This window comes from Mustelus asterias, chromosome 27 (assembly GCF_964213995.1).
Source record: "Mustelus asterias chromosome 27, sMusAst1.hap1.1, whole genome shotgun sequence".
NCBI lineage: Eukaryota > Metazoa > Chordata > Chondrichthyes > Carcharhiniformes > Triakidae > Mustelus > Mustelus asterias.
Genome location: NC_135827.1, coordinates 30,109,195 through 30,137,040, shown reverse-complemented (window position 1 = coordinate 30,137,040; position 27,846 = coordinate 30,109,195). Strand labels below are relative to the sequence as shown.

At 45.9% G+C, this 27,846-nt stretch overlaps 1 protein-coding gene across 3 annotated transcripts in view; it reads right to left on the bottom strand.

The window, feature by feature from the left end:
* Positions 1–27,590, bottom strand: part of alg9 (ALG9 alpha-1,2-mannosyltransferase) — a 292,047-nt gene extending 264,457 nt beyond the window's left edge. For 2 of the 3 annotated variants that reach the window (XM_078198978.1, XM_078198979.1), the window contains exons 1-8: positions 27,299–27,590; positions 20,176–20,314; positions 18,535–18,669; positions 16,325–16,395; positions 15,332–15,420; positions 11,953–12,088; positions 7,516–7,603; positions 4,559–4,664 (exon numbers count right to left, since the gene is read on the bottom strand). In XM_078198978.1, the coding sequence (XP_078055104.1) occupies positions 4,559–4,664; positions 7,516–7,603; positions 11,953–12,088; positions 15,332–15,420; positions 16,325–16,395; positions 18,535–18,669; positions 20,176–20,314; positions 27,299–27,450 (916 nt within the window). In that variant the 5' untranslated portion in view covers positions 27,451–27,590. The remainder of the gene's footprint in view (positions 1–4,558; positions 4,665–7,515; positions 7,604–11,952; positions 12,089–15,331; positions 15,421–16,324; positions 16,396–18,534; positions 18,670–20,175; positions 20,315–27,298) is intronic. The other variant, XM_078198981.1, reaches the window with a different exon arrangement.
* Between the last annotated feature and the right edge of the window lie 256 nt (positions 27,591–27,846).

Genomic DNA, 27,846 nt, shown 5'->3' with positions numbered 1-27,846 from the left:
GTGAGGCAGCAGTGCTAACCACTGTGCCACCATGTGTCCCCGTAACCCTGCACATTTACCATGGCTAATCTTCCTAACCTACACATCTCAAAGCGCTTTCCTTTTGAACTGTTGTAACATGGGAAAGGCAGTGACCGATTTGCATACAGCAAGCTCCCAACAAACAGCGACATGATAATAGCTTGACAATCTGCTTTTCTGATAGTCATTGGCCCAGGAGGACACCCCTGTTCTGTTTCAAAATAGCGCTAGGGGAGATTTTACATCCACACGAGACAGGACAGCAGTTTAATGTCTCATCCAAAAGACCTTCTGGCAGGGCAGCACATCCTCAGCGCTCCACTGGAGTGTTAGCCTGGATTTGTGTGTTCCAGGCCTGGGATGGGATTTGAACTAGGAATCTTTGTGATTCAGAAGCAAGAGTGCTACTAACTTGGGCCACGGGTGACACACTGCGTAGGCTCTGCAATCAAGAGTTGTGTACCTGGTATGTTTCTCCATTCCCAGGAGCCTAACAATGGTCTGCTTAAGTCAACATATTACCGGTCAAGCTCTTGGCTCAAGAGAGCCATCGTGTGGTCAGATGGTGCAGTGCGATAGAATTAAAGGGGAAATTCACACTTCAAATGATCCCACTTTCAAAGCCTTCATGTAGTTAAAATTAGCTCATACACATTCCATCATCCAGTAATGAGGTTTTCCATAATCCAACCACTCCCAATATGGATTACAATATTCATAAGTTCATAAGACATAGGAGCAGAATTAGGCCATTCGGTCCATCGAGTCTGCTCCGCCATTCGATCATGGCTGATGTGCTCCTCATCCCCATTTTCCTGCCTTCTCCCCATAACCCTTCAACCCATTGCCAATTAAAAATCTGTCTAACTCCTCAAATTTACTCACTGTCCCAGCATCCACCGCACTTTGGGGCAGCGAATTCCACAGATCCAGTATTTCTACTTTTCTTTTTTTCCATTGGTGGGACATGGGCGTCGCTGTCTGGCCAGCATTTATTGCCCATCCCCTAGTTGCCCTCAAGAAGGTGGTGGTGAGCTGCCTTCTTGAGCGACTGATACAACTGAGTGGCTTGCTGAGAGTCAGCCACATTGCTGTGGCTCTGGAGTCACATGTAGGCCAGACCAGGTAAGGACCACAGATTTCCTTCCCTAAAGGACATTGGTGAATCAGATGGGTTTTTCCGACAATGGTTTCGTGGGCATCGTTAGAATCTTAATTCCAGGTGTATTTTATTGAATTCAAATTCCACCAGCTGCCGTGCTGGGATTCGAACCCAGGTCCCCAGAACATTAACTGAGTTTCTGGATTAATAATCCAGCAATAATACCACCAGGGCATTGCCTCCCCTAGAATACATAGTTCTTCACGGTGATCAACTTGACAACCTAAGGTACCAATATTAACAACTGGCTAGCGCTCTGAAAGTTGGGTTTTCACAACACTTGGGGTAGAAAATGCACAAGAGAGATTTCCAAGCAAACAGAAGTTACCAAAAGGATTTCCGCCATCCATTTGCAGACCGGTCTATATAATCAAATTTTAATACAGTGCAGAATGTATTGAGTATTGCTGAAAAAGGCACATGCAGTTGAAGCTTCTTGCCTTGTGCTCATCAGGACAATTCGCAAGAGTACCAAATGGCAGGAGAAAAACAGGGAACTAATTCAGCTGAACAGAATAGACAACAGCAATATTCTGTGGTTCATTGCCCTGGGTGATACCTTGACCAATCATTCGTGGGACAAGGCAACCTTTAATTTAAACAAAGCTTGGCAGTTAACTGTCAGTTATCGGTGAACTGATGCATTCTGCCTGGCAACTTCTTTACCAATTGGCACACTCTTCTCGTGAAGTGTAAACTGTTGTTCCCTTTCACATTTGGCATTTTTGCGAAGTGTCCTGATGAGTGCAAGATGAAAAACTTCAGCAATACTCAAGCTCCATAACTGCTAAACCATTTGCAGAATTTATGGATGAAAAAGTATTAGTGTTTGGGTATACAATCATAGAATCCCAACAGCGCAGAAGAGGCCATTCAGCTCATCAAGTCTGCACTGGCCCTCTGAAAGTTCTCCACCTAGGCCCAATCCACTGCCCTAACCCCTCTAACCCCCAGACATTGATCATGGCCAACCCATCTAACCTGCACATCTTTAGAGTATGGGAGGAAACCGGAGCACCCGGAGGAAACACATGCAGACATAAGAAGAGCGTGCAGACTTCGCACAGACAGTGACCCAAGGCCAGAATCAAACCCGGGTCCCTGGCACTGTGAGGCAGCAGTGCTAACCACTGTGCCACCGTGCTGCCTCCAGTCATGGGAACAAAATACTGATAACCCCATTAGAAAAAAAAAAGTGTTATTTGCAGACTGCAGAGGTGAAAGGAACATGATCTGACTCACTCACCCATCTGTCCTGATAAACACAATCTACTTTTATTCAAGGTTGCTGAATTCAAATTCCTGGATAATAGAGCCAAAATCTCTTGATAACGGTTTATCAAGAACATACTGTCACGGCAAAATAGATATTTTTAAAGTTTATTTACTAAAGTTTATTTATTTATTAGTCACAAGTAGTCTTACATTAACACTGCAATTAAGTTAATGTGAAATTCCCCTTGCCACCACACTCCGGCGCCTGTTCGGGTACACTGAGGGAGAATTTAGCACGGCCAATGCACCTAACCAGCAGGTCTTTCAGACTGTGGGAGGAAACCGGAGCACCCGGAGGAAACCCACGCAGATAATGGGAAGAACGTGCAGACTCCACACAGACAGTGGCCCAAGCCGGGAATTGAACCCGGGTCTCTGGTGCAATGAGGCCGCAGTGCTGATCACTGTGCTGCCCCGTGGTCAACAAATTGGCAAGCTACTTTGTTCAAGTTGCTTGCCAATTTGTTGACCACGTTCTTTTTGTCTGTAGGGAACGAGAAACTTGAGAGAGAAGATTCCGAACACAATCAGTGACCATTGTTGGGAACTTCAGAACCGACCTCCCTCCATGTTGTCCTGATTCAAGTCCTATTTTAAAATGATAATTTCATGGTGTTTAGCACCCAACACCATTATGGTCACAATCAATCATAAAGGCGCGAATATTACTGACAGACCTTTGCTCTCATGCTCGCTCTGCCTTTATTCAAAATGATAATCCAACATGGGGGGGGGGGGGGGGGGGCGGTCACAGTGTTCAGGACACATTTAGTTAAAGCTCAGTAAACAACACAATTAAATTGAGCAGTGGCAGCTTTTGTAATTCTGAGCCAAACACGTGGTGAAGTATATTTTGATGTGGAGATGCCGGCGTTGGACTGGGGTGGGGCACAGTAGGTAGTCTCACAACACCAGATTAAAGTCCAACAGGTTTATTTGGAATCACGAACTTTCGGGGCGCTGCTCCTTCATCATCAGTGACACTCACCTGATGAAGGAGCAGCGCTCCAAAAGCTCGTGATTCCAAATAAGCCTGTTGGACTTTAACCTGGTGTTGTGAGACTTCTTACCGAAGTATAGTTTACCATACTTCACTGTGGCCGGCATGGTGGTTAGCACTGCTGCCTCACAGCACCAGGGATCTGGGTTCAATCCCCGGCTTGGGTCACTGTCTGTGTGGAATTCGCACATTCTCCCCGTGTCTACATGGGTTTCCTCCGGGTGCTCTGGTTTCCTCCCACAGTCCAAAAGACGTGCTGATTAGGTGCATTGGCCATGCTAAATTCTCCCTCAGTGTACCCAAACAGGTGCCAGAGTGTGGCGATTCGGGGATGAACACTATTGGGGCAATTTAGCATGGCCAATTCACCTAACCCACAGGAGGGTGGCACAGTGGTTAGCACTGCTGTCTCACAGCACCAGGGACCCAGATTCAATTCCTGGCTTGGGTCAGTGTGTGGAGTTCGCACGTTCTCCCCGTGTCTGTGTGGGTTTCCTTCGGGTGCTCCGGTTTCCTCCCACAGTCCAAGAGAGTTTTAAATTTTATTTATTAGTGTCACAAGTAGGCTTACATTAACACTACAATGAAGTTACTGTGAAAATCCCCTAGTCACTGCACTCCAGCATGTGTTTGGGTACACGGAGGGAGAATCTAGCTTGGCCAATGCACTTAACCTGTACATCTTTGGACACGCAGACACAAGGAGAACGTGCAAACACCACACAGACAGTGATCCAAGTCGGGAATCGAACCCGGGTCCCCGGCGTTGTGAAACAGCGGTGCTAACCACTGTGCCACCCTCATGTGCGGAATAGGCGAATTGGCCATGCTAAATTGACCCATAGTGTTCAAAGATGTGTAGGTTAGGTAGATTGGCCGTGGTAAATTTGTGTTGTTACGGGCATTATGCAGACGAACACGTTGAGGGGAGGGTTGGGCCTGGGTAACATGTGGGGTTGGTGCAGGCACGATGGGCCAAATGGCCTCCTTCTGCACTGTAGGGATTCTATTCTCACATTGTGGCCTTAAATATCCAACCATATTTGGTTTTTTTATACAAAGAAGCCCTTCTTTGCCCGTGTGCACAAGCAAAAGCTTACCGTAAATGTCAGGTCCATGTGGGGTAAAGACATTGTAAATGACTATTCTCAGGGGGGTGATCACCACCTTCCCGTAGTAATAGCTGTCCACTAACACAAGGGGGAGCTGCAATACAAACAAACAAAAAATGTCCTTGATTAGGTAAATTCAGGCAACAGCAGTTCGTCAAAGAGGAAACACTTGCATTTAAATAGCACCTTTCCTGACCTCAGGACATCCCAAAGCACGTTACAACCAATCAAGTGCTTTCTGAAGAGCAGTCACTGTTGTAATGTGGCAAAACCAGTTTGTGCACAGTAAGCTCCCATTGTGATAATGATCAGACAATCTGTTTCTGTGATGCTGTGATTCGGAGGGGCGAATGTTGGCCAGGACACTGGGACTTTCCATTTTTTATTTGAAATAGTGCCACGTGATTTTTTTTTAAAAAACATCCACTCCCTGGTGCAGACAGGGCCTTGGGTTTATAGTCTCACCCAGGGGGCGACACCTCTAACAGTGCAGCACTCTCTCAGGACTGCTGGCAGCACAATGGTTAGCACTGCTGCCTCACAACACCAAGGACCCGAGTTCGATTCCTGGCTTGGGTGTCTGCGCGAGTTTCCTCCGGGTGCTCTGGCTTCCTCCCACAGTACAAAGATGTGTGGGTTAGGCTGATTGGCCGTGCTAAATTGCCCCTTAGCGTCAGAGGGATTAGCCAGGTGAATACTTGGGGTTACGGGGATAGGGCCTGGGTGGGACTGTTGCCCGTGAAGGCTAATTGGGCCAAATGGCCTCCTTCTGTACTGTAGGGATTTTATGATTCGATGACTGCACTGGAGTGCCAGCCTAAATTTTTGTACTCGAACCCTGGAGTGGGACTTGAACACTCAACCTCCTGACTCACCAAAATATAGCGGAGCATAAAAGGGCTCATGATCGACTAGGGTTCGGAAGGCTGAAGGGTCTGTTTCTGTGCTGTACCTTTTTTTGTTCTCATTCATGCTCTCATCCTCGAGGTGGGGTGGCATTCGATGGAGCAGGGAGGGGAAAGTGTGGATGGGTACGCTAAGATCTTGTGGCTGGGAAGCAGGATAACTGCCCCAAGTTGGGTACTGATGCAGAGAGATACAACCGCAACGTACTGGGTGGATAAGAAATTGGCAAAGCCTTTAACTTACAATAAGAGATCAGCAACATTCCCCATAGACGTAAACTCCTCCTCAGAATCGGTTGACAAAACACACAGGCTTACATGGGGTGTTGGTCTTGCAGCCTTTTAACAGCACTGGATGGAGATACAGAGAGACACACCTGTCCTCTGACTCTCAAACTGCAGCCTCCAGAGAGAGACCTGTCTTCAAAAGTTATGCTAATTGATTTTTGTTAAATAAATTTATTTTAACAAAAACTTCCGAGTGGGTCAGTAGAATCTTATCTGGAGTGAAACACCTAATGTTTTAGTGTGGTCTTAGGAAGATCGATCTGGAATGGGGAAAATGATAAGTGTGCTTTGGGAGAAATCACCAGAATCTCATGGAGGAGGAAACAGCCCAAGTTCAACTCACATCAACTCCACCTGGACACACACTTCTCGCGAGGAGATGGACTGGACTTGTCAGGAAGAGAATATTGCACCGGTACAGTGTCCTCAGAGCTTGTTTTGTTGGAATTCCCTCTACAACACATCCCAGGACACAATAACCACCAGGTTAATAACCACAGTAATAACCAGGGGTGGCAAGGTGGTTAGCACCTCCCCTACTTACTGGGGGGCTTGAGCTAATGCAGTTTGGTTATTATTTTGGGTTGTCCCCTGGGATTTTCAGAGTGGGGTGTAATATTAGGTGTGGAGTTTAGAAGGATGAGAGTGGGTCTGATCGAATCATATAAAATTTTAAAAGCGATTGATAAAATAAATGTGGACCAAATGTTTCTCCTTATGGGGCAATGATAAAGTAAATATTACACATGTGTGTGCCACATGCTAATGGGAGGTGCTGGACATAGAGAAAGAGAGATATAAACAGACAGCCGCTATTTGAATCTGAAAGGAGCAGCAGCTCTTTCTCTCTCTGGAAACTGCCGTCTGGGACCTGCTGGAAGAGAGGTATCTCTCTCCAGAGGTCTCTAAAAGGCAAGAGGTGTTTTCCCCCTCTGTCTGGATTTCTGCTGCTTAAAAGACAGGTCTTTCTGTGGAGGCTGCTGTTTGAGAGCCAGAAGACAGGTGTCTCTCTCTGTATCTCTGTCCAGAGCTGTTAAAAGGTTGGAAGACTAGCAACCCATGTAAACCTGTGTGTTTTGTCAACTGATTTTGAGGAGTTTATGTCTATGGAGAATATTGCTTAAATTGGAACTAATAGAGATAGCTAGCAGTTAAGAATTACACCTTATGTTTAAGTATTTCAATTGGTAAAAGTTATGCCAATTGATTTTTGTTAAACAACATTTGTTTTAATAAAAACTTCTGAGTGAGTCAATAGAATCATATCTGGAGTATGCCAAAATCAAAAATAGTCGGGATCCAGGCTAGCTTCATAATGTAGCTTGGGAATTTCTGATCTGGTCCCTAACAAAAGTAATAAAAAAGAGGAGATTCCTCTTGGGAAACAGGGTAGGCTGGTAGTAATGTCACTGGGCTAGTAATCCAGAAACCCAGGCTAACCCTGTGGGGACACAGATTCAAATCCCGTCATTAAATTACGATTTACTCTATGACAATAATAAATCAAATTAAATCCAAAGGCCAAGCACTCAGGTCAAGAACAAACCCATATGCCCGAAACACCCATATCCCATGGAAGGATAAAGTCCTCCTGAAGGGGGCAGGCTGCCGACTCTCTGTCAAACAAGCTCCTGACATGCATGAATGAGGTGCTAGCGTAAGGGTGACCTATATTTGGAACCAGGACAAAGCTTATTCTGTACAGAATTCCTGATCAAGCTCCCTCGATGAGCCTCCGGATTCTAAACCTACCAGAAAGGTCAGCAAAGCCACGACTGTCCATAGGATAAAACTCTGGAATTTCCTCTTCAGTATCACCAGGTCAAATGCTATTGGCAACCTAACAAGCAAGAGAAAATGAGTCCATGTGGGTCAGTGTTACAAAACTGAATTTAAAATAGGAGTTAAAACATTTATAAAAATAAACCATCCCAGAAAACAGACTTGGTCAACAAGATAAACAGTGAGTTTTAAAACTCAGTCAGGACTCTGCACTGGGTACTCTGCACATGACTACATCGAATGGGTTCTTTAAGGGAACAGTGGCATTGTGGTTATTGGACTAGTAATCCAGAGGTCTAGTCTCACACACTGAAGTCATGAGTTCAAACCCCACCAAGGCAGCTAAAGGAAATTAAACTAAATTAACTAATACAGGAAAATCTCTATTAACACTATTAGCTTTTTCCCAGGTGGAAGAGTTAATTACTCGGGCATAAGTTTAAGGTGCGAGGTGCAAAGTTTAAAGGAGATGTACGAGGCAAGTTTTTTTTTTTTTACACAGAGGGTGGTGGGTGCCTGGAACTCGCTGCCGGGGGAGGGAGTGGAAGCAGATACGATAGTGACTTTTAAGGGTCATTTGGACAAATACGTGAATAGGATGGCAATAGAGGGATATGGTTCCCGGAAGGGTAGGTGGTTTTAGTTCAGACAGGCAGAATGGTCGGTGCAGGCTTGGAGGGCCGAAGGGCCTGATCCTATACTGTAATTTTCTTTGTTCTTGTTCTAACTGGCATCTCTGCGAGTCATGATGTGGAGATGCCGGTGTTGAACTGGGGTAAACACAAAGTCTCACAACACCAGGTTAAAGTCCAACAGGTTTATTTGGTAGCAAAAGCCACTAGCTTTCAGAGCGCTGCTCCTTCGTCAGGCAAGTGGGAGTTCTGTTCACAAACAGGGCATATAAAGACACAAACTCAATTTACAAAATAATGGTTGGAATGCGAGTCTTTACAGGTAATCAAGTCGTAAAGGTACAGACAATGTGAGTGGAGAGAGCGTTAAGCACAGGTTAAAGAGATGTGTATTGTCTCCAGACAGGACAGTTAGTGAGATTTTGCAAGCCCAGGCAAGTCGTGGGGGTTACAGATAGTGTGACATGAACCCAAGATCCCGGTTGAGGCCGTCCTCATGGGTGCAGAACTTTGCCAAAGCAAAATCTCACTAACTGTCCCGGCTGGAGACAATACACATCTCTTTAACCTGTGCTTAACACTCTCTCCACTCACATTGTCTGTACTTTTAAGACTTGATTACCTGTAAAGACTCGCATTCCAACCATTATTTTGTAAATTGAGTTTGTGTCTTTATAAGCCCTGTTTGTGAACAGAACTCCCACTTGCCTGACGAAGGGGCAGCGCTCTGAAAGCCAGTGGCGTTTGCTACCAAATAAACCTGTTGGACTTTAACCTAGTGTTGTGAGGCTTCTTACTGTATCTCTGCGAGTGGCAGCTGCTCCATCCGGCGTACACGTGATTCCAGATCCATAGCAATGAGCTTGACTCTTCACTGCCCTCTGAGATGGCCGAGCGAGCCACTCAGTTGTCACAAACTGCTACAGCAAAAAGCACTTTGCGTGTACCTGCAGCGCTTCCAAAAGGCAGCTCTGTGCCACTTTCTCAAGTGCAATTAGGGATGGGCAGTAAGTGCTGGCCGTCCCAGCGACGCTCGCAGTGCAAGAATGATTAAAGGGTGCTTAAAAAGATAAATAAAAATTAATGGAAGGAGACAAGAGGTCAGTCGACAGTCCAGGAGAAGATCCTTCTTCATCCGAGTCCAGCTCCAAACATTAATTGGGATGCCATCTTTCATTTTAAGTCAGAAACCAATGGAGGTTTCTTTAATCTATTATAAACTGGTGTGTATCAGAAAGGCAAATATCAACACAACACACATCTTTCGAAAGCTATACAATAGATGCAAAGCAGGAGGAGGGTAATGAGCAGGGAGAGAGAGAGAAAGGATTAGGACCGTGTATTACAATCAGTTTCAGTCACTAAGAACAGATAAACAAAGTATTCCAGTTGGACACTTCTAATTCTGTTAGTATTAACAGATATGTCTTTCAAGAAACTTTAGGTTTCAAATAAAATCATTAAAAAATATAACTCTGTTTTTTGCTGAATTCTTGCAATCCTCTGTTGCGATATGGATTCTGAAGACACCAAAGACAGTGTAAAGGAGCTGAATTAATTCATCACCGCATATTCACTTAGCTGCCTGGTATTGTTGTATCCAGTATATTTTCCAAATCAGTGCCCCCCATTTCAACGTAAAGTTCTAAGAATTATTTCCGTCAGTACTCAATATTAAAGAGGGTGGGGCTGAGAATCCCTACAGTGCAGAAGGAGGCCATTCGGCCCATCGAGTCTGCACTGACCACAATTCCACCCAGGCCCTATTCCCGTAACCCCACATATTTACCCTGCTAATCCCACTGACACACGGGTCAACTTAGCATGGCCAATCATCCTAACCCGCACATCTTTGGAAACCAGAGCACCCGGAGGAAACCCACGCAGACACGGGGAGAATGTGCAAACTCCACACAGACCCGAAGCTGGAATTGAACCCGGGTTCCTGGTGCTGAGAGGCAGCTGTGCTAACCACTGTGTCACCCCAAAACTTAAAGACAAGTAGCATATGATGTCAGGAATTGGAATCATTGTTTGCAAGAACAGGGATTAGATTCAATGTTAATATTAAAAAGAGGATTGGATGAAGCAAATAAACACAATAACCCCATTTCAATGTCTTTGCCTCTTATCAGATCTCTTCCATCTACTGTTTACTATCCTTCACTTGCTCTCCATTGAGAGAACCTCGAGCAATTTCAAGCACTGTAGAAGCTGTGAGACTCATAGAACGGGTTTTCCAGGCCTGCTCGCCCCAAGACCGGAAAATCCCGCCCGAGGTCAACAGACCTTTGCGTGATCTGGACGGGAAGAATCCGCCCATAGTTTCAGTATTTATTTTAGTATTAGTCATTCGTGGGACATGGGCATCACTGGCTGGCCAGTATTTATTGCCCATCCCTCGTTGCCCTTGGAGAGTCAACCACATTGCTGTGAATCTGGAGTCGCATGTAGGCCAGACCGGGGAAGGATTCACATTTCTTTCCCTAAAAGGACATTAGTGAACCAGATGGGTTTTTCCAACATTCAACAATGGTTTCATGGTGATCAGTAGATTCTTAATTCCAGATTTGTTTTTAATTGAATTCAAGTTCCACCATCTGCTGTGGTGGGATTCGAACCCCGGTCTCCAGAGCATCAGCAGAGTTTCTGGATTAATAGTCTATCGATAATACCACTGGGCTATTTCCTCTTCCTAGAGGAAAATAAAAAAGGAAAGGCTTCTTCAGGGCCATGGGGAAAGACCTGACTGGATAGCTCTGCTGAAGAGGCACAATGCGCCAAACTCTTATCTTGAGAAGGGAGTATTGATTTAGAAGATTTACTGAATGCAACAATGCCAAGTGAATATGTAACAGTTGACTCCACAATATTATTAGTGCAGCTCCTTGGCACAATCGAACTCAGTCTGTCCTTGTCTCTAGGAGAAATAAAGTGTTACAAAAATTGAGCAAAAAGAAAAAGACAATTCTTCAAGATAATTTTATTGGAACTCATAAGTTTCTTGAAAGAAAGACCGTAAGATATAGGAGCAGAATTAGGCCGTACGGCCCACTGACTCTGCTCTGCCATTCAATCATGGCTGATAAGTTTCTCAACCCCATTCCCCTTTTCCCCGTAACCCTTGATCCCTCTTATCAATCAAGAACCTATCTCTATCTTAAATGCACCCAATGACCTGGCCTCCACAGCCCTCTGTGGCAATGAATTCCATAGATTCACCACCCTCTAGCTGAAGAAATTCTTCCTCATCTCAGTTCTAAAGGGTCATCACTTCACTCTGAGGCTGTGCCCTTGGATCCTAGTCTCTCTCACTAATGGAAACATCTTCCCCACGTCCACTCTATCCAGGCCTCTCATTATTCTGTAAGTTACAATGAGATGCCCCCCCTCATCCTTCTAAACTCCATCGAGTACAGACCCAGAGTCCTCAGACGCCCCTCATACCCGGGCTCATTCTCATGAACCTCCTCTGGACTCTCTCCAAGGTTAGCACATCGTTTGTTGGAATACTGCTCGCAGTATTCTAAATGTGGTCTCACCAGAGCTTTATAAAGCCTAAAGATCTGTTAATGTGTGTCAGCGTTACAGGAATACTCTGCTCATCTATTCTTGGGATGAAACGGATTGTAACGCATGATTCTTTCACTCTCTCTCTCTCCACCCCCCTCATGCATTGCAGTCAAATGGCCTCCTTCTCTAACTGAACTCATTCCACAACGATGGGTAACTTTAAGTCAGACAATTTTGACATCGCCACTTCAAACCTGCTTACCCAAGAGCTGCACTGAAGGGCCATCCCAGAATGGCTCCTGCTGCCACTCCCAGTATAGCCACTGCATTCTTATCCGTAAACCAGCCAGTCATTGCAATCAGAGTTGTGTTCATACAGAAGCTACTGGGGAGGAATGCTGAAAATGAGAGAAGAAGAAGTTAGAGAGCATTAAATAAATCATATTGCTATTCATGGCCATTAAAGGCAAGGCCAAACATGTCAGTAATCAAAGAATCCCTACAGTGCAGAAAAAGGCCATTTGGCCCATCGAGTCTGCACCAATCACCATCCCTTCTGGGCCCTAACCCCATAATCCCACTTATTTACCTTGCTAACCCCCTGACAATAAGGGGCAATTTAGCATGGCCAATCAACCTAACCGGCACATCTTTGGACTGTGGGAGGAAACCGGAGCACCCGGAGGAAACAGACACTGGGAGAATGTGCAGACTCTGCACAGACAGGAATTGAACCTGGGCCCCTGGCACTGTGATGCACAGTGAGAAGTCTCACAACACCAGGTTAAAGTCCATTAAAGTAACTGTGATGCAGCAGTGCTAACCACTGAGCCGCCCACGTAGGCCAGACCAGGTAAGGACCACAAATTTCCTTCCCTAAAGGACATGATTGAAGCAGATGGTGGTGGTGGTGGTGGTGGTGGTGGTCCAAACTGCAGCCAATGACTATTAGGCTCCTGAAACCCAGGCACCATAATCTTCTTATTCAAAACTATTTCATCTTTTTATTCACTTGTTGGAATTTTGTGGTTTGGGATGACGGCCTGTCTTAATGCTGCTGCCTCACAACTGGAGATAAAAACGTCAGCATCTGGAGACATGAACAAAAGCATGGATTTAAACTTGACACGTAGTTTGAGGTTCTGTCACATGCCCCAGTGTAAAGATAGCTGAGGAGAAAGAACCTTCGGGCTAATTTAGGACTAGTCGCCCAGAGGTCCAGATTAATAATCTGGAGACCAGGAGTTCAAATCCAACCACGACAGCGAATTTGCACGGTGGCACAGTGGTTAGCACTGCTGCCTCACAGCGCCAGGGACCCTGGTTTGATTCCCGGCTCGGGTCACTGCCCGTGTGGAGTCTGCACATTCTCCCTGTCTTTGCATGGGTTTCCTCCCACAGTCCGAACGACGTGCTGGTTAGGTACATTGGCCGATCTAAACTCTCCCGAACAGGCGCCAGAGTGTGGCGACTCAGGGATTTTCACAGTAACTTCGTTGCAGTGTTAATGTAAGCTTACTGGTGACACTAATAAATAAACTTAAATTCGGTTAATTAAATAAAACCCGCACCATTGATGCGACCATGTAACTACTGGATTGTTCCACAAACCGCATCTGGTTCACTAATGTCCTTTAGGGAAGGAAATCTGCCGTCCTTCAGGGGTCTGGCCTACATGTGACTCCAGAGCCACAGCAATGTGGTCAATTCTGAAATGGCCCAACAGGACAGTGGCCAGGGTGGCTCTCCACCATCTTCTCACGGGCAAATATCAAACAGCAATAAATACAATGACAACACATTCTGTGACTGAGTTTTAGAAACAGGTTAAATGCAGCAATAAGGCAATTGTGAATCCTAGAATCACTACAGTGCAGGAGACAGCCATTCGGCCCATCGAGCCTGCACTGACAATGATCCCATCCGGGCCCTATCCCCTTAACCCCAAATATTGACCTTGCTGATCGCCCTGACACTAATGGATAATTTAGCACAGCCAATCCACCTAACTCGTACATATTTGGACTGTGGGAGGAAACCGGAGCACCCAGAGGAAACCCATGCAGACACGGGGAGAATGTGCAAACTCCACACAGACAGTGACCCAAGCTGGGAATCGAACCCAGGTCCCTGGAGCTGTGAGGCAGCAGTGCTAACCACTGTGCCGCCCTCAAATCAAATCAGCACCTTAATGTGCTGGAGAGGCTTGTACGCTTCAACAATCCCTTCAGCAATGCCACTTGGAGCTACTTGCTCCTGGCATGGACACCAATGGTGTCAAGGTCAGGGGGATGGTAGCTGACAAGGTACGCTCCAAAACGAACAGGCAAAGGAAGACTGTGTTTCTCACCGACAGCAAACATGCGAACATACAAATTCAGACCAGGAGTAGGCCACTCGGCCCCTCAAGCCTGCTCCGCCACTCTTGAAGATCATGACTGATGTGATTGGATCTTCAACCCCACATTCCTGCCTTCCACAGATAACCTTTCACCCCCTTATTAAACAAGAATCTATCAAGTTCTGCCTTAAAAATATTCAAAGACTCTGCTTCCACTGCCTTTTGAGGAAAAGAGTTCCAGACCCTCAGAAAATATTTCTCCTCATCTTCACCTTAAATTGACAATCCCTTCTTTTTAAAACAGTGGTCCCCTGGTTTTAGATTCTCCCACAAGAGGAAGCATCCTCTCCACGCCCACCCTGTCCATACCCCTCAGGATCTTAAAGGTTTTGATCAAAGGGGTGGCTGCCCGTCAAGGTGATCTTTGGTGAACCGTGATGGTTCACCAGAATCTGACCACCAACCCCGTCAAAGATGGTATGAACAATGATAATGGCCCGAGGTCCCCGTGTTCAACAAAGTCACCGGCAGGATCCCACCAGGGCCCAGTCACGTGAAGACACATGGCAGAAACTCGCGACCCTGAACAAAAATCACCTTTGAAACGAGGGACAGCACGGTGGCACAGTGGTTAGCACTGCTGCCTCACAGCGCCAGGGACCCGGGTTCAATTCCGGCTTCGGGTCACTGTCTGTGTGGAATTTGCACATTCTCGCCACGTCTGCGTGGATTTCCTCTAGGTTCTCCGGTTTCCTCCCACACTCCAAAGATCATAGATTCATAGAATCTCTACCGTGCTGACGGAGGCCATTTGGCCCATCTATCCTACACCAACAACAATCCCACCCAGGCCCTATCCCCGTAACCCCATATATCTACCCCACTAATCCCCCTAGCACCAAGGGCCAATTTAGCAGGGCCAATCAACCTAACCCGCACATCTTTGGAGTGTGGGTGGAAACCGGAGATGCGCAGGTTAGATGGATTGGCCATGCTAAATTACCCCCTCATGTCCAAAGATGTGCAGGTTACCCCTTAGTCATGGTAAATGTGACGGGTTATGGGAATAGGACGGGGGACTGGGCCTGGGCGGGATGCTCTTTCAGAGAGTCACTGCAGACTCAATGGGCCGAATGGCCTCTTTCTGCACTGTAGGGATTCTATGGAAGAGCCAACAACCCCCCAGTGAAGTAACCAGCAACGTCACTTGCACTGATTGTTTCTCTCTGCCCAGCTTTCAGGCCTGTATTTAACTTCACACTCTCATTTCCGGATACAAGGGTTTAGTTCTTTCACTCACCGGCTGCTGAACAGAACATCCCAGTACTCAAAACCATAAACGCCAGCATTAAACGACCAACGTGGAGCCCAAACTTCTTGCAAACAGCTCTGGAACACAACCAGTGTACGCAATATTAGTGAAACAGACAAGTTAAAAAGATAAAAGCAAATTACTGCGGATGCTGGAATCCGAAACAAAAACAGAAAACACTGGAAAATCTCAGCAAGTCTGACAGCATCTGTGGCGAGAGAAACAGAGTTAACGTTTCGAGTCTGGATGACCCTTCGTCAGAACCCTTTGTCAGAGCTCCGTCAAAGAGCCATCCAGGCTTGAACCTTTAGCTCAAATTAAAATGAAATTAGCCATAGAGGTTTACAGCTTGGAAACAGGCCCTTCAGCCCAACTTGTCCATGCCGCCTTTTATTTTTAAACAACTAAGCTAGTCCCAATTGCCCGCGTTTGGCCCATATCCCTCGTTAGCCATCATGTAACTGTCTCAACACTTTTTAAAAGAAAAACATTGTACCCGCCTCTACTACCATCTCTGGCAGCTCGTTCCAGACACTCACCACCCTCTGGATGAAAAACTGCCCTTCTGGACCCTTTTGTATCTCTCCCCTCTCACCTTAAACCTATACCCTCTAGTTTTAGACTCCCCAACCTTTGGGAAAAGAAATTAGTTAACAAATAGAAAATAAGAATTGCAAGTATGTGGCAGGCCTGCCAGCGCCTCAAATGATAAGTCGACAGTGTGGACACAGCACCTTTTGAGAGCCCAGTTAGATGCATTGGCCATGCTAAATTTCTCCCTCAATGTACCCGAACAGGTGCTGGAGTGTGGCGACTAGGGGATTTCCACAGTAACTTCATTGCAGTGTTAATGTAAGCCGACTTGTGACACCAATAAACTGAACAAACTGTTCTTGGATCAAATTTCCAGGATCATTATTCTTTTCTTAAATTATCAAAACAGGGAAGGTTCAGGCTAAGCGATAAAATGCATCGACTTACTTGTAAAAGTACAGCTCGCAAATGCAACAGAAAAAGGCTAGAAGACATCGTAAGAAATAGAAGACAAGAACCTGGGAACAGAAAACCCTTGGTATTAAATGACAGTCAGAGGGAAACTCAAGCATCAATTATTGAGCCAAAATTATGAAAATAAGTTCTCTGGTTTCTCTTTAGTGTGGTTATTTACAATAATATAATTAATGACAATTCTATGAAGTCCCTTAAAGTGTCCATCGCTCTTCCTTTGCATTCTCACATTGCTTTGTACATCTTTACTGAGAAACTGCAACCCTAGATCCCAGCTCCAGCTATCCCTGCTTGTGGAATGAGTTCGGTCACGGGAGGAAAGTACAGGTTTGTGAACAAAATGAATAATACATGCAAAGGGCTCGTTTGGAGAGGAACGTGTTTAAAGCTAGCAGATTTAATACGTTCGGAAGTAACAATCTTAAACCTTTCTGGGCAACTAATTTAGCCAAGATTGCCACTGTTTAGATGGCAGAAAGCAGAATCAATACGTTCTAATGTGATTTGTAGAGAAACACGTAGCTCATGTTTAAAGCACTTCAGAGAGCAAATTCTGTTGTCAACATTGTTACGAATGCAATATTTTATTAAGTGGTTATGTTTTAAAATTGTCTCTTTTCATTGAAGGTAAAACAGAATGTCCAGGAATGGCCAGTGGTCCAATCATACTGATCTCTGTCTGGATTTGGTTGTCATGGGGATAGGGGCCCAGGCCAAAACCTATAGAAAAGCAGGCAATGGGTTTCACACCTCCAGCATTAAAAGATGCAGCTTCTCTTTATGGACTTGGGCTTAAAGACCCAAAGATGAAGACTAAAAGTTACTACTGCATGACGCAGAGAGGAAAAAAAATAATGCTTCATATGAGCCACCGAGCAAGATGACGAGGAGAACAAATTTTCTGTTTGAAGAGATGGGACTTGTAGAGGAGGCGATGGTCTGGTGGTATTATTGCTAGATCATTAACCAGAAACTCAGCTAATGGGTCTGGGGACCCAGGTTCGAATCCCACCACGGCAGATAGCGGAATTTTAATTCAATAAAAAAATATCTGGAATTAAACATTTACTGATAACCACAAAACTATTGTTGATTGTCGGAAAAGCCCATCTGGCTCACTAATGTCCTTTCAGGAAGAAATTTGCCACCCTTACCTGGCCTACATGTGACTCCAGAGTCATAGCAATGCCCTTGAATCTCAGCTGCCCTCTGATATGGCCTAACAAGTCACTCAGTTCAAGGGCAACTAGGGATGGGCAATAAATGCTGGCCAGCCAGTGATGCCCATGAATGAATAAAAAAAAATTAAGTACAAAGGAGTCACCAGAATATGTCTGGTGAACTGGGAACCATTTGAAGAATATTCAGAAGACCGAGTGAAGGGACTTACAAAGGATATTGGAAGACTCACCCTGGTGTGACAGGGAGAAGGGAGTTAGGAGGAGTGTGGGGCTTAATCTTCAAGGCTACCGATCTGCTGAGGCCGTGGCATAACTTACAAATGGGCTTGTAATTTATTTTCATTTGCGTGAAGTAGTTAATGGGGGGCACCTTTTCTGTAGTTTGGTATATTACTTAATCATGAAATAATGTTGAGACTTAATGATTAGACTGTGGTTATTTTAGTTTGTCATACCTCTTTTTAAAAAATATTGGTCTCTATAGCAATCGTAATATGTCTTCAGATAGAATAATATAAATCACTGGTTAAACCTCAGCCAGCATATTGTGCTGTAGACACCACACTTTAGGAAGGATATCAAGACCTTAGGCTCATCATAGCCAAATTCAACGTAAAAAACCTATGATTCGGGTATTCTCCGTGAAGTACTTTGGGGTTTTAAACCTGACCCATAAAGCTCAGAACAATGGAGCATAAACCTTATATACAAGTAGAGCTGGACCATATAGGGAGGATGGTAGGAAACAATTTTTCATGTAAAGAATAATGGAAATCTGGAAGTCTCCCTCATAAAACGCTCTGGGAGGGTTCATTGAAAATTCAAGGCTGTTCAATTTTTATTTGCAAGGGTATTATGTGTACAGCAAAGGACAGGAAATGGGTATTGAGGTGCCAGGATGGCAGAACTAGATGGCCTACTCCTGTTCCTAATGGTCCTTTGGATCAATCTGCTTGACTAGCAACGTCCCTGCACACACAAAGCCCTCTATTAACAAAGCACCTTGTTGGTTTGCAGAACCTTCGCGTGGAACCAGGCAGGTAAAACATGGAGCCACAGGTAAGCATAAGAACGAATGGCGTACACTGGAGAATATTCCCAGGTCTGGAATCCCGTACCGTACAGCAGGAAGTGAGTCTGGGGACAAAGATACAAGAATGATCAATTCCCACCAATAAGATCACATTTCCCCACTTACCCTCCGTTTGTAAAACTTTACATCCCTTTTTTACATAAAGCTAAATTACTCCACTGTAAATTAATCAAATTTTGATGCTGTTATAATGAGCGATTTAGCCAGTTATAATCGACATTCAGATACGGCATCAACAAGCATTCTTATCTTGATGATCCCAAAAGGACATTAGTGAACCAGATGGGCTTTTCCGATCCTCGTTGATCCATTTCATTTACTGATGCCACCGCTCACTTGCTAAGCAGTCAGCTGGGCAAATATTGCAACTTCTCTTCTCTCCCACTCGTTGCAATTTTTCCTGGTATTTTGTCCCCTCAGTCTAGCTTTGACTGTCACGGTCTTTTGCTGAGAACCGGAACTCATCATGTAAGACATCAAAAGGGACCAACCTATGTCTTTGCACTGGGATGCAATCTAAATGATGCCCCAAAGCATGGGGACCAGAAGAGTCTTGAGGTGACTGCTCATTAAATGTCTACTACACCGAAAGAAATTGCACTAAAAACTGGGGAAAACATCATCATCAGTCAGATGGGCAGAGCAGTGGCAGATGGTATATAACCCTGACAAGTGTGAGGTGATGCACTTTGGAAGAAGAAACAAGACGAGGGAGTATTTAATGAATGGCAAGACGTTAAGTAGCTCAGAGGAACAGAGAGATCTTGGGGTAAGTATTCACAGATCCCTGAAGGTGGCAGAGCATGTGAATAAGACAGTTACGAAAGCATATGGGAAACTTGCTTTCATCAGTTGTGGTATGGAGCAAGGAGATAATGTTGGAGTTGTACAGATGTGTGCAGTTCTGGTCACCTCATGGAAAGGATGTAACAGCACTAGAGGGGGTACAGAGGAGGTTCACCAGGAGGCTGCCTGGGATGGAGCATTTCAGCGACAAGGAGAGACTGGATAGGCTTGGATTGTTTTCTTTAGAGCAGAGAAGGCTGAGGGGGGACGTGATTGAGGTGTAAAAGATTGAGGGGCATAGACAGGGTAGGAAGGAAGCAGCTGTTTCCCTTGGTTGAGGGGGTCAATCATGAGGGGGCACATTTTCAGGGTAAGGGGCTGGAGATTCAGAGGGGATTTGAGAAAAACCTTTTTCACTCAGAGGGTGGTGGGAATCTGGGATGCGCTGCCTGGGGAGGTAGTGGAGGGCTGGATACCTTGCAACCTTTAAAAAGGTATCTGAACGAGCACTTGAAATATCATAACATTCAAGGATATGGGATAAGTGCTGGAAAATGGGATTAACTCGCCATTAGTGCTAGTTATTGTCGGTGCAGATGGGCTGAAAGGCCTTTTCTGCGCTGTATGACTCTATTCCGACAGTTTATGCAACAAAGTTACATTAATTTTAACGATCTCACATTTCGTCCCTCAACTGAATAACAAACATCACCGTCATTACATTCAAAAGCCTCTCACATTAACTTGGATTCTAAAAGACTTACTGGCTCCCAGTAGTTGAACGTTTCATCACAGTCTGAGATGTTACTCAGCAATGCTGCGCAGAACCTTGCAGAGATGAGACATTTAAAGGCCGTAGAACCTTCGGGTGCCCAGACTTGTCCTGCTTTAGCACCCGATTGCCTGGAAAGGGGCAAATATCGAAGATAAGGGGCAGTACAGTGGACTGGGTACAAACTAAGACATTAAAGGAATGACAGGATTCGGTATGGTACAGACAAGGAATAAACTATTAGAAAGACAGCAAAAAGGCCTTGAGTTAATATAACACCTTAGCACATTAAAGTGACTCAAAGCATTTAATAGAATGGACCACTTATTGGAATGTAGATTTATATTGGAAACACATATGGCAATGGGTTTGTGATCAGTGACCCACTGATGTACATTTAGCGCTGTCGATTGAATGGATGAATGTTGGCGAGGACACTGGGAGAATTCTCTGCCCTTCTTCAAATCATACCAGGTGACAGGGTTAATAATCAGATAAGCTGCAATGAGAAAACCCAGAGGTCTTTATAAAGGTCGACACCGCATGAAATGGGAACATTTCCACTCCATCTGACGAAGGAGCAGTGCTCCGAAAGCTTATGGTATTTGCTACCCAATAAACCTGTTGGACTTTAACCTGGTGTTGTGAGACTTCTTACCGTGATAGATTTTTAACCAGGCTGATTCTGGGGATGGCAGGACTGATGTATGAAGAGAGATTGACTCGGTTAGAATTGTTTTCGCTAGAGTTCAGACGAATGAAGGTGGATCTCAGAGACTTATAAAATTCTAACAGGACTAGACAGAGTAAATGCAGGAAGGATGTTCCCGATGATGGGGGAGTCCAGAACCAAGAGTCACAGTCTGAGGATTTGGGGTAGACCATTTAGGATGGAGATGAGGAGGCATTTCTTCACCCAAAAAGAGTGGTAAGCCTGTGGAATTCATTACCTCGGGAGGTAGTTGATGCCAAAACATTGAATGTATTCAAAAGGGGGCTAGATATAGCACTTGGGGTGAATGGGATCAAAAGTCATGGGGAGAAAGTAGGATTAGGCTATTGAGTTGGACAATCAGCCATGATCGTGATGAATGGTGGAGCAGGCTCGAAGGGCCGAATGGCCTCCTCCTATCTTCTATGTTTCTATGTAAAATGCTGGGAAGACTCAGCAGGTCTGGCAGCATCTGTGGAGAGAAATAGAGTTAACATTTCGTGATTGTATGACTGCTTCAGAGACATACGGATTCAAAACATGAACTGTTTTTCCCTCCACAGATGCTGCCAGACCTGCTGAGTTTTTCCAGCATTTTCTGTTTTATTTAAAATTGCCAGCATCTGCAGTATTTTGCTTTTATTTCAGTGGGGAAGTTGGGACTGTTCCTGGGAGAAGACAAAGTTGCAAGGAGATTTGACGAAGGCATTCAAAATCACGAAGGGTCTGGACAGGGTAGTTATGGGAAATAAAACCTGCTCCCGTTAGTGGAAGGATAGAGAACAAGGGAGCACACACGGATTTAAGTTAACTGGCAAAAGGAGAAATGGGTGACAAGAGGAGAAACATTTTCACACAGCCAGTGGTTAGAATCGGCAAAGTTCTGCCTGAGACTGTGGTGCAGGCACATTCAATCATGATAAGCCCCTTGCTTATCAAGAAACTATTTACTGCTGCCTTAAAAATATTCAAAGACTCTTCTTCCACTGCCTTTTATGGAAGAAAGGTTCGAAGACTCACACCCCTCTGAGAAAAAAAAGCTCTCCTCATCTATGTCCTATATGGGCAACCCCTTATTTTCAAAACAGTGACCACTAGTTCTAGATTATCCTATGACAGGAAACTTTATATCCACATCCACCCTGTAAAGACCCCTCAGGATTTTATAAGTTTCAATCAAGTATTTAATTATCTGAAAAGGGAGAATGTGCAAGATTATGGACAGAAGGCCAGGGAGTGGCAATCAATGAATTGTTCATAGGGAGGGCCAAACATTCATGACAGGCTGAATGGCCTCCTTCTGTGCTGTCACCATTCCATGAATCTGCGAAACTACTCTTGGGAGGCTGAGAGCTCACTACAACTAGAGTTGCCGCATGGGGCAGAAAGGTGGTACAGTGGTTAGCACTGCTCCCCCACAGTGCCAAGGATCTGGGTTCAATTCCAGCCTCAGGTGACTGTGTAGAGTTTGCATGTTCTCCCCGTGTCTGTGTGGGTTTCCTCCAGTTTCTTCCCACACTCCAAAGATATAAACATCGAAACACAGTAAATAGAAGCAGGAGTAGGCCATTTGGCCCTTCAAGCCTGCTCCGCCAATCATTTTGATCATGGCTGATCATCAAATTCAATATTCTAATCCTCCCTTCCCCCATATCCCTTGATCCCTTTAACCCCAAAAGCCATATCTAATTTCTTCTTGAAATCACACAACGTTTAAGCCTCAACGACTTTCTGTGGTATTGAATTCCACACATTCACCACCCTCTGGGTGAAGAAATTTCTCCTCATCTCAATTCTAAAAGGTTTACCCCTTATCCTCAAACTATGACCCCTAGTTCTGGAGTCCCCCACCATCGGGAACATTCTTTACTGAATCCACCCTGTCTAATCCTGTTAGACTGTTAGAAGTTTCTATGAGATCCATCTCACTCTTCTAAACTCCAATGAATATAATCCTAACTGACTTAGTCTCTCCTCATATGACAGACCTGCCATTGCAGGAATCAGCCTGGTAAATCTTTGCTGCATTCCCTCTATAGCAAAGACATCCTTGCTCAGATAAGGACACCAAAACTGCACACAATACTCCAGGTGTGGCCTCACCAACACCCTATGCAATTGCAGCAAAACATCTCTATCCCTATATTCAAATCCTCTTGCTATGAAGGCCAAGATGCCATTTGCCTTCTTTACTGCCTGCTGTAACTGCGCGCTTACTTTCAGCGACTGATGCACGAGGACACCAAGATCTCGCTGAGTATCCACCTCTCTCAATTCACACCCGTTCAAATAATAACCTACCTTCCTATTATTGCTACTGAAGTGGATAACCTCACATTTATCCACATTATACTGCACCTGCCATGCAGATGCCCACTCACTCAGCCTGTCCAAAGCATGCTGAAGCATCTCTGCATCCTCCTCACAGCTCACCCTCCCACCCAACTTGGTATCATCTGCAAATTTGGAGATAATACATTTAGTTCTTTCTTCCAAATCATTAATATATAATGTGAACAGTTGGGGTCCTAGCACAGATCCCTGCTGTACCCCATTAGTCACCGCCTGCTAATCGAGAAAAGATGTGCAGGTTAGGTGGATTGGCCATGCTAAGTTGCCCCTTTGTGTCTTGAAATGTGTAGGTTAGATGGATTAGCCATGGTGAATGTGTGGGGTTACGGGGAGAGGTCCTGGGTAAGACTCTCAGTCAGAGTCGGTGCAGACTCGATGGGCCGAATGGCCTCCTTCTGCACTGCAGGGATTCTATGATAACCTAACTGCTTAAGTAATCTAATACCAACAAACGTGCCAGATTTACCAGCAGCACCTTTTTCTGCATTGGACCAACCTCCTCTAAGCTCGAAGACTGAGTCTGTCGATTTGCACACAGCGACGTTCCACACACTAATATTATAACATTTGGATTGGTAAATCCTCTCCCTGAGGAGCTGACTCAATATGGCAGCATAGCTCCACACATAGCAGCCACCCTCTGGTAACTAAGGGAGCAGAACTAGAGGCAGATCAAGGCATCCTGGAGCAGGCTTTGGGGGCTGATTTTCCTCACTCCCGCCCCTGGAGGATAGTGAGGCCAGTCCCCACTATTCATAGAACCAGGCAGTGCCGAAAGAGGCAGCGATCACAAACCCACTCATGCCCTATCCTATGACAGTAAGAAGTCTCACAACACCAGGTTAAAGTCCACCAGGTTTATTTGGCAGCACGAGGTTTCGGAGTCTCGCTCCTTCATCAGGCGAGCGAGACTCCGAAAGCTTGTGCTGCCAAATAAACCTGGTGGACTTTAATCTGGTGTTGTGAGGCTTCTTACTGTGCTTACCCCAGTCCAATGCCGGCATCTCCACATCATAGGTATCCCATAACCCCATGCATTTACCCTAGCTAGTCCCCCTGACACTAAGGGTTAATTTAGCGTGGCCAGTCTATCTAACCCACACATCTTTGGACTGTGGGAGGAAACCGGAGCTCCCGGAGGAAACCCACGCAGACACGGAGAGAATGTGCAGGCTCCACAGAGACAGTGACCCAAGCCGGGAATTGAACCCGAGTCCCTGGTGCTGTGAGGCAGCAGTGCTAACCACTGTGCCACCATGCCACCCACTCATCTATCAATCCCCAGTTGCCTCATTTATTGCTTACACTTTCACCCAGCATAATCATTGCCTGTAAACCTGCAATTCCTATTGTAAGGTGCAACGCAAAATGCAAACAAGACACAAGATTGGCTGGAAGGGCAGTAAGTACATAGAAATACATAAGATATAAGGCACAAAAGCAGGCCATTTAGCCCAACTGGTCCATGCTAGCGTTTATGCACCAGTCGCACCTCCTCCCATCTTTTCTCATCTAAATTTACCATTGTAAACATCTATTATATGTAAGCCTACTCGTGACACAAATAAATAAACTTTTCCCTCCCCTTAAATGCATCGACACTATTTGCTTCCAACACTCCCTGTGGGAACAGGTTCCACTTTCTCATCACTCCTTCTGAGTAAACAAGTTTCTGCTAAATTCCCCATTTGATTTTTTGGGACTATCCTACGTTGATGGTCTCTGGTTATAGTCTTGCTCCACAAGAGGGAACCTTCTCTCTAAATCCACTTTCCAGCATTTTAAAGACCTCAGTTAGGTCACCCCTTATATTCTTTCCAGAGAGAAGACATGCAGCACAGCTAATAGAATCCCTACAGTGCTGAAGGAGGCCATTTGGCCCATCAAGATTGCACTGACAACAATCCCAACCAGGCCCTATTCCAGTAACCCCAAGTATTAGCTCCTGTTAGTCCCCCTCACACTAAGGGGCAATTTAGCATGGCCAATCCATTCAGCCCATCGAGTCTGCACTGACCACAATCCCACCCAGGCCTATCCCCATTACCCTATGCATTTACCCTCGCTAGTCCCCCTGACACCAAGGGGCAATTTAGCATGGCCAGTCCACCTAGCCCGCACATCTTTGGAGTGTGGGAGGAAACCAGAGCACCCAGAGGAAACCCACACAGACACGGGGAGAACGTGCAAACTCCACACAGACAGTGACCCAAGCCAGGAATCGAACCCGGGTCCCTGGCGCTGTGGGGCAGCAGCGCTAACCACTGTGCCTGCCCTAATATTGGATATAATAACCAAGACCATCCCAGATTTGGAAGCCTGATGTTCTGTATCCCGGCACAAACCCAGGAAAATCTTCTCTAACCTGTCAACAACTGTTAATCCCTTAGCAAATTCTCAATGATATTGGATTTTGGAAGAATAGGAGGTGATCTTATTGAAGCATATAAGATTCGGAGGGGGCGTGACAGGGTGGGTGAAGAGAAGAATATTTCTCCTTTCTTTTTTATGTTCAATCATGGGCGTTGCTGGCTGGCCAGCATTTATTGTCCATCCCTAGTTGCCCTTGAGAAGGTGGTGGTGAGCTGCTTTCTTGAATCACTGCAGTCCAGAATGCCATTGGGGAGGGAATTCCAGGATTTTGACTCAGCGACTGTGAAAGAACGACGGCATGTTTCCAAGTCAGGATGACGAGTGGCTTGGCGGGGAACTTGCAGGTGGTGGTGTTCCCATTATTACCCTTGTCCTTCTAGATAGAAGTGGCCGTGGGTTTGGAAGGTGCTGTCTAAGGATCTTTGGTGCATTGCGGCAGTGCATCTTGAAGATAGTACACACTGCTGCTACTGAGCGTCAGTGGTGGAGAGAGTGGTTTGTGGGGGGGAATTTAAAATTGCAGGGAGGGGGTTCAATATAAGGGGTCTCCCAATTGAGACAGAGATGAGGAGGAGTTTCTCTTCTTAAGAGTCATTAACCATTGGAACTCAGTGTCCCAGAGCAGTGGAGGTTGAGTCTTTGAATATATTCAAGGCTGAGTTAAATGTATTTTTCACCTAGAAGTGGAGTTTGCACATTCTCCTCGTGTCTGCGTGGGTTTCCTCCGGGTGCACTGGTTTCCTCCCACAGTCCAAAGATGTGTGGGGTAGGTTGATTGGCCATGCTAAATTGTCCCTTAGTGTCAGGGGGACGAGCTAGGGTGAATACATGGGGCTACAGGGATAGGGACTGGGTGGGACTGTGGCCAGTGCAGACTCGATGGGCCGAATGGCCCCCTTCTGTACTGTAGGGATTCTATAACAAGGGAGTCAAGGGTTGTGGGGGCAAGAAAGTGGAGTGGAGCCCACAGTATGATCAGCCGTGATTTTAATCGAATGATGGAACAGAGTTGAGGGGCCAAATCATCCATTCCTTTCTTGTGTATTGGGCGGCACGGTTGCACAACGGTTAGCACTGCTGCCTCACAGCACCAGGGACCCGGCTTCAATTCCGACCTCGTGTGACCGCCTGCGTGGCTCTTGTACGTTCCCCCTAAGTGTCTGTGTGGGTTTCCTCCCACAGCCCAAAGATATGCGGGTTAGGTTGACTGGCCAGGCTAAAATTGCCCCTTAGTTTCGGGGCGATTAGCAGGGCAAATACGTGGGATTACGGGGATAGGGCCTGGGTGGGTGCCTTGTTGTCAGTGCAGGCTCGATGGGCTGAATGGCCTCTCTCTCTGCACTGTCGGGATTCTATATGTTTTAATCTCTAATTTAAAGGGAGAACAGGGTAAGCAGATACAGTATAAAGATCCCTGATGTGAAAGAGATACATTGTAGAGATACATTGTAGCAATAAATTGTAACAATGAATGAATGAATGAATGTAGCAATGTGAGTGTTACACTCACTGAGCAGCAGCCCCGGGGAGACAGCCAGCCCCGGGGAGACAGCCAGCCCCGGGCAGCAGCTCAGCCACAAGCGGGGGGGGGGGAAGCGCTGCAAAGTGTAGCAGCCGGTACACCGGGCTCCGTTCACCGGGCTGCAGCCCCTCTCTCTCTCCTGGCCCGGATACTCACCCGTCCCTGCTCTCCGGGCTCCTCTCCTCCGCCTTGCCCTCCCCTCTGGGGAGCCGGCTGCTGTCTCCCCCGGGCGGGAGGCTCCCGTCCTGGGACTGCCTGCCCCCGGCTGCCCCTCTGCCGCCGGCTCGGTGCCTTAGCTTCGAGGCCATTCCCTGCCAACCGGGGGCTACGGTGACCGGCGAGGCTCAGCAACGTCCCCAATACGGGAGGCGGAGAGGCTCAAAATGTACACTCACTCAGAGAGAAGAGCGCTCGCGTCCCTCCTCTGCTTTGCACCGCTCTTAAAAAGAAAGTGTGATGCCTCCTGTTGCTGAATGTCCCAGCCCCCTTTGGTCTCTGAACCATTTTAAAAGTAGGCTATGCGCGCTATTTTTCCCAACTTAACACTTCAACCACCATTCATCAAATATGACCGACATATTCCATGTAGGTTGTTGACTTTTGTAATTTCTTCTATTGGGAAATTAACATCTAATGTCCCATCCTGCTCCAGAGCAGGTAGGCCAGAAGAAATAACAACTGGGAGCAATTCTCATAGATTGACA